The sequence below is a fragment of the Alternaria viburni genome, assembly GCF_023758015.1.
Source record: "Alternaria viburni strain BMP 2772 chromosome Unknown scaffold_12, whole genome shotgun sequence".
Lineage (NCBI taxonomy): Eukaryota > Fungi > Ascomycota > Dothideomycetes > Pleosporales > Pleosporaceae > Alternaria > Alternaria viburni.
The window spans coordinates 164,926-176,214 of record NW_026055781.1 but is presented as its reverse complement, the minus strand read 5'-3'; the positions used below and the strand labels follow the sequence as shown (position 1 = coordinate 176,214).

Here is an 11,289-nt window from a genome sequence, read left to right as displayed (position 1 = left end):
AGCAGCAATATCACGAACACGCTAATGTTCCAACATTGAGCCGTATGCAACGCTTGGGAAGAAAGCCATGGTGTACTGAGCATGTTGAGGCCCCTTGCTATCTTCAACAAGCACTTTCAAGCACCTGCACGACTGATGGCTGGCTTTCAGTCGCGCAATTTCGTTCACACACCAATCGACGTGCTATTTCCTTGAGTGTATATTGCGTCGAACAGCTAGTGGGACGGGGGATTGATTGAGCGTGGTACGGATATATGTCCAACGGTGGATGTAATCACTTGGTGCCGGAAGTTATGTCCCAGATCCAGAATTGGAGCGAAGTATAGCGTGGGTCGTAAGACTGTGAGTAGTACTTTGCCTACTTGCTCCTCAAACCGATGGTTTCGTAATCCACTTACATTGTCAAAAATAAAAAATCTGTTCTCAGAAAACCAACACCGCTAACGTCGTGCAGACACTCCGCGACGGCGACGAGCGCAAAAAGATGGACTTGCAGGGAATCGAACCCTGGACCACTCCCATGCTAAGGGAGTATTATACCACTAAACCACAAGCCCGGTTGTTGAGGTGCTGCTCAAGTTTGAAGCGAATTGTTGATTCGCTGGTTGATGGAGGTTTGCCAGACAAATATGTTTATATTGCGCAACGTGAGAGATGACGTGTAACGACGGCGGCGCGAACGGACTTGCTGGTCCATGTGGGACGGATAGGGGCTCCTCCCCCATGCTACGGCATATCCCGATAGCGAGAAGGTCGACGATGCGTTTGCCGCTGTCCAAGAAGACAACAGATACGATACTACAATCTTTGAATTGCCATGGTCCAAAGTGTTGCTCGTTGGGTACATCGCCATGGCCAATGATATCCGGGTACGAAGTCCTTCGTGCGGTTGAGCTGATGCCGGTTCGCCGAACTTTCCGGCGAGTGGAACCCACTGCGCTTGGCTATTTCCAGCTGGCAACGATGTATCGCAACGCTTGCATGTCGCAATGCTTCGATAACGTCTCCGTGTTTGTAAATAACGGCGGTCGTTCTTGCTGAGAGATCGCGCTGTATCCAGCAGGTGCGCATAGCTGTTTGCGACAAAGGTCGACTTTCCTTCGATATCGTATACAACTGGCGTATCCTGGAGAGGCTGATTGCGCGATACAACGCGCCTTGTAGTAGTCGCGTGCGACGAGCGATCGCGATCCCGATGGAGAGTAGTTGCGTGGGGGATGCAGGTGGTTGGTGGAAGGCGGGGAGCTAGGTGGATTGGCGTCGGTAGCTGGCTAGCACCTGCCAAGCTCCAACCTTTGTAACTCATTTTCACCACTCACACTTCACCGCCGATGTATAGACAGCGTGTTTTATGTCAAAAGTCAGATGTAGTCATTTATGGGTGCTGTCTGTATGTTCAGACGTCAAATCAACTCTGGTAGCCCATCTTGTTTTCTCTATCTATCGCGTTGTCCAATTTCACATTTATTCCACACCCATTGTTTCATCCTCGCTTCAATCCAACTCGTCATCTGAATCTTCGCTGGACTCGTCGCTCGACAGCTCCTCTTCTTCAAAAACTCCGTCAAAGGTCTTAAGGCTCCATCTTGACTCCATCTCTTCCGGTTCCAGTTCTTCGCTAACCTCGAAACGCGCATCCTTGAAATCCTGAACGATGTCTTCCACATCTGCGTCAACCTCTTCTGAGCATTCAATTGTCACCGCGAACTTGGGACGATACATGCCAGGGTCGGACGCGTCCCAGCGGGGGTTGATGATGTCGTCGATGGCAGAGGGGAGCAGTTCCACAAATTTCTCGCAAGCGGCGTCGTTCCCAATCCAGACACCGACCTCGATTCGCTCGTTCGTCTTGAGGTATAGATTCGCGAGGCGGGTCCACATCTGATACATAACCGCGTCCATCCGAACTTGCTCGACTAGGTTTCTGCGGGTGAATATGGTATCGAAATTCTCACGCTCGTCATCGGCCAGTCCCATGTTCGGTGGGACATAGCCTTGTCGGGCATTTCGAATATCGGCAAGGACTTCAGGGACGAAGTGGAAGTAATCGCAGTCTGCGATCAGCTGAGCCGGGCCACACTTCTGGGTTTCCTCGTCGATGACCTTTTCAGCTTCGTTTCGGATTGCCTTTGACACAGCGACTATAGCGCGTTCGATATAAGAGAATCTGACGACAACCACCAGCGTTCTGATATCGTCTCGTCGCGCTATTGCGTACTTCGTATTACAGTGGAGGTTTTTGTAGACTTCAGCACGCAGCTCAGCTGGTAGTCTTTCGAACGGAAAAGGAGTGTTCGCCATGTCCTGGATACCGTCAGCAATCTTTCCAATGGCGTATGTGTACTGAAAACGAAGTGAGGCAGGATTCGGTGTCTAGTCGGAGGGCGTGGGTCGCGCACTTAGATCATCGAAGCCTCCGCGGTCCTTGATGAGCTCGTGCAAAGGAGAACCAAAACCACTGAATACTTACGCGCTAGGTAGAATTGATAGAACTTTGGGTAAGCCTGATAAGTGTAATTGCAGTCGAACAATCTGTGTGTTAGACATTCAGCTTAGTCCCGGTTGGTAGGCTTGTTTATATACAAGAGCGGGGTATCGCCAGAAGAGTATACCGACGCATTGACTCCGCCATTTGGTTGGCAGTCAAGGTATAGTTGTCTTATTCATTACTGCAGCCCTTGGTGTTCATATATCTGTCGTGGGTTTGCTCTCCGGCGCATCGGCCGGGTCACGAGAGCGCGAGACGCCACATGATCTTGTCATCGCAAACTTTCGAGATACCGCGCGCTACACTTCTGTTCGAAAGCAGACACTGATAACCCTTTACAGTATCAGACTGGCCAGTAAGCTCCCGAAATCAGTCTCCTGTACAATGAAGGAGCAGCGCAACACAGGACAGCCATGAAAAGTGGATTTAGCGTTTCGACTCATATGCCCAGATCCGGAATAAACATCCAAAAATACTGTGAAATCTAGTGACAGTTCGTATACTACCTCGTTTCTTCATCTTGTTTGTTCGAGTCATTTGTTATTCATGTCAACGTTCTTCCAAGCGGACGACAAACATTCGTCTCGCACTCTTGATGGTGATGGCGAATTGAGCGCTAGTAATTACTGAAGACGTTACAGAAAGGAGAGCAGCCTAGTCCAGGAGCACCACCAGACTCTTTATCGCTTGCGTTGTTCTTCGATCTAGATCAAAATCACCACTATCGGTAGGAGATTGTCAATGAACGAAATAAGAATTAATGCTGATCTTCAGCCCACTCGGTAGTAACAGCCTGGGAGTGTGGCAAGAAAGCTAAATAAAGCCAACCGACACCCGAGATGGATAACTTATGATGAAACTCCTGGACAAAAGGAACGATAACGCTGGCTCGATCACCCAAGTATTTCTGAAGGACGCTCGCAACCGTCGCAGTCCGACGGCGTAAAGTGTCGTCGAATGATGCCCGACGTTTACAGATTACATTAGTTCGCTCCCTGATCGACTTCGCCGTCCCCGTACCAGGTATCTGGATTACCCCAGAACACGTGGAGGGAGACCTCAAAACTCGGCTCGGTCTCGATCGGCAAAGCCCTAACCAAAAGCAAAGTGACGTCACACAGCGCAGGAACGTCCAACCTGCCTGATTAGCCTTGCTTTCCCCATGAAATCCACCCAAGCGCCCATCTGCAGGGGCCATCCGTGTCACTGTAAATAACTACCCTTGATCCGGCTAACGCGACGCTACGGAAGGGTTGTGTTGACACACCTGCAAATCTGCCGAGGCCAACGCTCGACTTCTTTACGCCCCACAACGCGAACACGAGACCGCTGATGAACGCTAGGGGCCGACGACCATGACGATCCGGATACCTTTCCACGGAGAGGTCCTGTAGGCGCGTGACTCTAGACTATCTTGTTGACCGCAACAGAGGTCTGACTGGTGAAGATGACTGCTAGGCAAGTTACTCGAAACTAAAATCGTCAACCAAAGCGCGTTTGAGACTTGAGCTGATTCGAGGTAGTTGGAAGCATTCTTCCCCAGCTATGCTGTGGAAACTAACAATATGTGGCTGAAGTCAAGAACGAACGTTTCCGGACGATGCTGCAGGAAGCTTGCATATCCGGCTGACGGACGGCTTGCAGCAGCCGTTGAGCTGCGAATAAGGCAACCTTCCCACAGACATGGCTTGCTGAACTATGTGTTCTCCACCGCAAATACGAGAACTTCTCAGGATCCTAACGCCACAACGGCCCGCCGCGGAAGGACAGTGCCGGCGACCGAATACGATGGCTCATGGTAAGCATATGGGGTCGATGGTCAGCAAGGCAGACGTAACCCAGTTGTGAGGCTGAGAAGAGACGATAAGTTTGGCACGTCGTCACATCGCGTTAACAAAATGGTCACGCCTCCAGTATGCATCTGTCCCCAGACTTTCTACCTGAATGGAGAGTAGTCAGAGGAGTCTGAACTAGCGGGGTGTGTTGACAGTTCGAGTAAGGATCCGCGCGCCGGGCCGCTTCGCAGGTCAGGGTGAAGGGCCAACTGCTCGAAAGCCTTCGGTTCTTGGACTTGTTTATTTCCGCCTCTTCTTCTGAGACCGCCTCGGTTCGGCTAGGCCCTTGTAATTTCCACTCCTTCTGCTATCAGCGAATGAGAGTTATATCTCAGTCTCTGGCTTTCGCACTTGGGACTAGCCGAAAACATTTATTACACCTCCTTCTTCATATGGCCTAAAGTAGGTCGCTGACTGTCCAAATACTAAAATATATTCTAGCCCCTCATACTCTCCCCGAATCTTACGAAGCTGCCATGGTGTCAGGCGACGAGGCAAACCCCCAGCCAGCGAGCCGTTTCGATCCACCTTGCAGAGAACCCGTGGCCGCCTGATCATACTAACAGTGTGCTATGCATCAACTTCACTACTACCATGACTAGTCTATACAAACGCGGACGGACGATGTGACTTCATTACATGTTCTCGTACGACATCGTGAACGCTACCCCTGGTGTACTAGAGTGGCTTACAGGTTATTCGAAAGATCTTCGGACAGAAGACTACATTTGGGGGCTAGCGACTCCATCAACTTGAACGCGGGACCGGTGAAGTATCTCGGATTGGGTGACTGGGCTGCGCCTTTGTCGTCAGCTAGGGGCCCCTTTGGCAATTTGCCTCTTGGAGACTCACGATGTAGTGAACTACGTGCCGTCTAGTACGATCAGCTGAAGGCCCGTGAATAAGTTAAATAGTCCTCTGGTCGCACAGTGTAACAGTCAAGCAACTGGACATTCATTCCAGCAGCTCCATTCCAGGCACCCTTTTTCGTTTCAGGCCGGGAAAAGCAACTTCGTTACTGCAACCAATCATTGCATCCTCCTCACAATGAAGAGTTCGTCTATTTTGGCTTGCTTGTTCGCGGCCGGCGCACAGGCATGGATGCCCGCGGACCGCGATCTTGCTGCCTTCAACCGCACCACCAGCGACCTGAGCAAACGTGCCCCTAATCTTCCTAGTCCGAAGATTCGAGGAGTCAATCTCGGTGGATGGCTACTCTCGGAGCCATGGTTGATGAATCAAGAGTGGTCAGAGATGGGCTGCGGTGACTCCTGCTCCGAGTTTGACTGTGTCAGCAAGCTTGGACAGTCTCAAGCGAATGATGCATTCGACGCTCATTACGCTCGCTGGATCACACCAAGCATGATTCAATCCATGCACGATGCTGGTTTGAACACCATTCGCATTCCGATTGGATATTGGAGTCTTCACAGCCTAGTGGATAGCAGCGAGCACTTCCCCGAGATGAATCTGAAGTATCTTGACGATATTATCGACAAGGCTGCAGGACTGGGCATGTTCGTCGTTATTGACCTCCACGGCGCTCCCGGGTCGCAAAAGGTCGGCGATGCATTTACTGGACAGGTAAGCCTTCAACACTCCAATATTCCTCGACTCGACCCTAACGTCCACCACAGTGTCTCCCTGAAGCGTATCTTCCAGGATTCTTTTCACAAGCTAACTATGACCGCGCAGCCAAGTGGCTTGACTGGATGACGAAGCGTATTCACAACACTCCTTCATACAAGGCCGCAGTCGGTATCATTGAAGTCGTGAACGAGCCGCAGACATCGCGTGATAAGGGCGGTATGCCCCAAGCCGAGAAAGACACTCTTACTCAAAAGTACTACCCACAAGCCCTCAAGGCTGTCCGAGACGCCGAGAACTCTCTTAAGATTCCCGAAGACCAGCGTCTTCACGTCCAATTCATGGACTCTCTATGGGGCGCCGGCAACCCCAAATCCAACCTCCCATCAGACTCCAAGGTCATCTTTGACGATCACAACTACGTCGGCGGAGCTGTAACGGCGATCAACGCCGACGCCAAGCAGGGCGATTACATGTACTACACATGCCACACTGACAACCGCCTGACCGACGGCGACACCCCCAAGATCGTCCAAGAATGGAGTCTCACCGTCAACAACGAGTACAGCACCGAGTTTGACTGGAAGCTCGATTCCACAACACAATTCTACAAGGATTGGTTTATTGCCCAGCAGCGACTGTATGAGAAGACTGAGGGCTGGATCTTCTGGACGTGGAGGACACAGCTCAACGATCCACGATGGGACTACAGCTACCTGATCTACAAGAACTGGGTACCCACCTCCAAAGCAGGACTGGATGCTAGCGCCAACAAGGACGTCTGCGCGACGTGGAACCATAGGAGAAGGAGGACACGGGGCAGGCAGTAGGAGTGTCGTGGTGTCTACTCATACTCGCGGCGCCGCGCATGAAGGGGTTTAGTAAATATTCTGTTGTCTTCTAGTGCTTGTTAGCCACACAGGCTACCGTTAGCAGGAATCCTTTCCGTGTAACGAAATCTTACATTTGTATCATACTTTACACAACAGTCCCGTCCTGTCTCCTATCATGATGCATTGCGCTTCTCGGCTGCATTTGCTAAAAGTGTCCACGCGAGCACAACTGCAGTGATCTTTCCCCTATCCTAACATATCGCCACAGCATCCAAGGTAGAGACTCTGTGCCAAGGTGATCGCGTCCCTTGAAACCCAATGAACGAGCGGTAAGAGTCCATCGTGTGATCCATCATCGTGCGACGACCGGTCACGATCGACACACGATTTTATATCAGAGATCGAGTTCCTTCTTGTAGATCAGTGTGGTCAGGCGATTGAGGAGGTCGACGAGCCATTTTGATCGGGTTGCGTTAGCCGCGGCGGTCGAGTGCCGATGTTGACCGTTTTCAGAGGTCAGATGGTTATGTCAGCGAGTGTAACGGGAGAGGAACTACAAAGTACATGTAGGACAGACATCGGGAACAGGCGATGTAGGTCTAACGGAGTAAACGGAGATGAGGTTTGTCTTGGTAGGCCGTCTGGTGTTAGCGGTGACCACATTTGTGCTGTTAGCTGACATGAAATCTCGCTGTGAGAAAGTACCTTCTAATTCCGCTGGGTCTTGACAGGACGTGATCAATCGAACTTAAAGAGGCTGGTACAGCATTATGCACTTGTTCCACCTATCGTTTCAGAGGCGAAAGGGGTGAGCCTTAGTTTCGCGAAGCTCTTGTGGAAGGCGGTTGTGAACGTCTGTAACGATGAAACAATTCAATTCAATTCAACACTGCGTAGAGGAACCGCAGAGTTGCATCTAACACCGGACCCAGGCCATAGAGGCGGTATATCGTTCCAAACGCCTGTATTGCAAACCCAAAATGCAAAGATGGAAACGCCGAACTATTTCCGTAAACACCGGTCCGTGAGTGCGTACGCAATCCTAAAGTACAAAGAATTATGAGATATTAACAGGCCATGTCGGGCACGGTTCGTCGTTAGTCGTGACTTCAGAGGCGTCATAAACGCATGGGCAAAAGTATCAGAATATCTGAAAGACAGGGACGTCAGACTAGCTGACGCTCTGCGAAAGAGCTGAAGATAGATGAGACGCAAACTTGGCGTCAATGCCGTCTTCCTGTACGCCGAGGCCGAGGCCTATACCACTATCGTCATGGTTTGGCTCTTGTTGGGAAGTGTTCATGTCGTACTCGTACTGAAAGCTCATGTTGTATTGTGATGATGGTTGAGTAAATCGTCCAGCATTGACTGATGATCTTGCGTTAGTCAACTACCATGTGAGGCTAAGTTGTGAATGAATAAACTCACCTTCCTGATTTGACCCATTGTCCTGGATGGTGACATGGCTAGCGTTGGAGATGAAGGATTGATCTGGTCCAAAGTCGGCTTCCAGGCTGCTATACCTGCTCTCGTTGTTGCTGCCGCTGCCACCGTTCGTCATGGCCGCATTGAGGGATTCACCCATTACAGGCGAGTAGTTGGACGAGCTCCAGTCTGGGGGTGCATGACCTAGAAAACCACCTAGTGATGCTAACCATTGCGCCATCTCATCCACGAAGACCTTGGTGAGCCACCAACCTTGGAAACTGATTCCATTCTCGACGGTGATCTCGCGTATGGCGGCCGAACCAAGCGCACTGATGCAGTGCATGATCGTGCGAGCGTGTACGCCAGGAAAGCGGGACGGCAATTGTGTCAAGAATGCTGCGATACGATCGATGACGGACTCTGAAGGATCTGCGGGTGGGTCGGGATATGCTGCGCGATGAATGGTACCGGAAGGCAATTGGATCTCTTGTGGTAGCGGGCCTAGCATCGAGCGGATCTCGGTAGTTAGGATGTTGTAAACCTCCTCGTGCGCACAGGAGGCGGGCAATTCGTTGGCAATGATGCGTTTGATGTTGACGTGCTCCAGCCAGTCAGCAAACATCTGGGTGCGATGGCTCTCTGCGGTGAGCATGACGGCTGCTGCGTGTGCAGCAGAATTCACACGAAGCATCTGTCGGAGAAGATGTGCGAACAATGTAGCGGGTTCCAGCTTTGCTTCGAGTACATGTATGGGCAGCGGCGCGAACTTTGCGGCAATATGTGCATGTAACGTCTTTGCAACGTTATCGAGGAATTTTAATACTGCCGGTGGCGCTACCTGAAGGGTGAGCTGGGAAACGTTGCGAATCATCTTCTGGTACATCATCCAGTCGCACTCCTTGATCCATGGAGCCAGTTCGGGTGAAGCGAACAACTTCTGCACTGGCACAGTTAATGTCCCGTGGAAAGTACCAAAGAGGCGGAAGAATTGCTTCTCCTTGCAGTATCGCACTGAGTCGACCAGCGAAACGACATGTGAGCGGTACATGGCGACGAGATTATCGGCGGAATCGGGATCGGTACGCGCTGGTAAATAGGGTTTAATGTCAGGCAATTCGACTACGAAAGCATCTGGAGCTTCGAGGATATCTGGCGTTGGAAACTTGAGCTCGTGCTCGTACGACGTCTTGGTACGCGCGTGAGATGGGTAGAAATTGGACGAGTAGATGTCGGTGAACAAGACGCCGCGGGACGAGGCTGGAGTGTAGTAAGTGTTCTGCGGCTCCACGCGTGCCTCTCGTGGGGGAAACTGTGCGCTGTCTGCAGGTAACCGGGGGATAGCACTGAAGCTGTTAGCATTTGACACACCAAGTTGTGGAAGGCACATACTCAAGGTTGAGTCTCGGTGTCCCAGAAGCCTGACGCTTCATAGCATGATGGGCAGCGGGGCCGTTGCTGCCCCGACGTGCCTCTTCAGCACTGTCGTTGTCGTTGATGAGTTCGAGATCGACGTAATGGTACTTGGACTCTCCGCGAACACCGAGGCGCCTGGTCTGGATGCCGGGGAAAATGACGCGAACGAGCTTGCCGAAAGATGCTGGGTTCAGGGGGATGACGCGATCGGTGCCGCAGCGCTCTGCGTACTTGGAGTAGACGCGGTTGCGCGGCACTGACGTCTTCGCAACACGGCAGACAGACTGTAACCTGGGGCGCGTTAGCACTGTTCCTGCGTGGAGGCGAAGTACCTACCATAACATGGCGAACAGTTGTTTCGACTTCTCTGCCTTGGATGTTCTGTCATTCTGAATGACCTCAGCTGCGACCTCCTTGAGGTTGCGGCCTTCGTTCTGGTTGAGCAGCTGGCGCAATTCCTTGTCGTTGGTCGCGGCACCTGAGGTCGACGGCCTTTTTTTCTTGTCCTCCGTATCCATCGGCGGCGCCATGAAGCTGTGTTGTTGCGAATGTTGTGAATGTTGAGAGAGGGAGTTCTGATAGGCATGGTGATCGGGTTGTGCGGGCTGACCGTTCGGTTGAGGGTGAGACGCGGTTGGGTCGGCTGGGTAACCAAGATACTGCTGAACACTTTCTAGACTCATATTGATAAGCTGGTCCTGCGCGCTGACCTGTTGCGCGGCCTGGAGTAATGCAGGCTGTAGCGCTTCACTGGTAGTGAATGGAGCATGATACTGCGGCTGCTGGGGAAATTGGTTGGGCCGCGGTTGCTGCGGTTGTTGGAATTGCTCGAACGAATGCACGCTCGTCGTCGACGCGCGTGAAAGAGGACGATTGCTTCTCGTAGACATTGACGTATTCGATCGTGACCGGCGGATATCGGTCATGTTGCGGACGCCGGCTGGCAGATTTTCCGTATGTTTACACCAAAACAATGCGATGGCAACGGCGCTGAGGAGGCGGCAACACAGTCGGCAGAGTGTCTAAAGTACGCGACGGTAATCCCAAGAAGACCAAGGTGTCGTGAGTAGGCTGATGGCGCTGCTCGCGTGTAGCTCGAGTCTCAGCTGTTTTCGGGGCTGGCGGGTTTGTTTGTTTGGGCCAGGGACTAGCTCAACACGTTGTTCCGGCAGATAGGATGTCACCAACGTGGTAGAATGCTCCGCAGAAGAATATCCGGCTCCAACAAGGGTCGTAGGCGTCGTCGGTCGCCCTCGAGCGGGTTTGTTGTGGGATAGGAATTGGATGTTTACGCTTCCGTCTGAACTCGGTCACGCCTGCAGCAACGGAGACTGGCCGGCGCGCTTGGACCTCAACGGTCACGTGCAAGTCGTCATAATGCCCGTGCAATCGCACTACTCTCTAATTGCCAATGTAAAGGAAAAAGAGACAGGTGAATGCGACATTACCAACGCCCGGGATACGGCTTCGTCGAACGGCTGGACCGATGCACGCGATCTTGTCTCATCGGCATGCCATTGCTGCGTTCTGGCTGGCTCGTGAAAGGCGGTGACGTATTTAGCGATGACGAGCCCACTTCCTCCATCCCACAATCTCCAGGCTCCACGTTCCTGCTCCTCCCTACCTACTGAACACATTGCAGCCCCTCTGCTTCTTCAACCAAAACCCGTTGCATCCCACCCTTTCGCAACCCATCACACCCAAC

At 52.0% G+C, this 11,289-nt stretch overlaps 3 protein-coding genes and 1 non-coding gene across 4 annotated transcripts; 1 reads left to right on the top strand and 3 right to left on the bottom strand.

The window, feature by feature from the left end:
- Positions 1-485: 485 nt before the first annotated feature.
- On the bottom strand, positions 486-557 carry J4E79_006086. Its single transcript has one exon. It is a non-coding gene; the product is annotated as a tRNA-Ala (tRNA).
- Positions 558-1,494: 937 nt separating this feature from the next.
- J4E79_006085 (uncharacterized protein) lies at positions 1,495-2,301 on the bottom strand (the record flags this gene model as incomplete). Its single annotated transcript, XM_049354960.1, has 2 exons — positions 1,495-2,188; positions 2,219-2,301. The coding sequence occupies 2 exons, from the start codon at positions 2,299-2,301 to the stop codon at positions 1,495-1,497; spliced, it is 777 nt and encodes a 258-aa protein (XP_049210356.1).
- Positions 2,302-5,370: 3,069 nt separating this feature from the next.
- J4E79_006084 (uncharacterized protein) lies at positions 5,371-6,740 on the top strand (the record flags this gene model as incomplete). Its single annotated transcript, XM_049354959.1, has 2 exons — positions 5,371-5,907; positions 5,961-6,740. 2 exons carry the CDS (start codon positions 5,371-5,373, stop codon positions 6,738-6,740), a joined length of 1,317 nt encoding a protein of 438 aa, XP_049210355.1.
- Positions 6,741-7,914: 1,174 nt separating this feature from the next.
- On the bottom strand, positions 7,915-10,267 carry J4E79_006083 (uncharacterized protein; the record flags this gene model as incomplete). Its single annotated transcript, XM_049354958.1, has 4 exons — positions 7,915-8,111; positions 8,172-9,514; positions 9,561-9,875; positions 9,921-10,267. The coding sequence occupies 4 exons, from the start codon at positions 10,265-10,267 to the stop codon at positions 7,915-7,917; spliced, it is 2,202 nt and encodes a 733-aa protein (XP_049210354.1).
- Between the last annotated feature and the right edge of the window lie 1,022 nt (positions 10,268-11,289).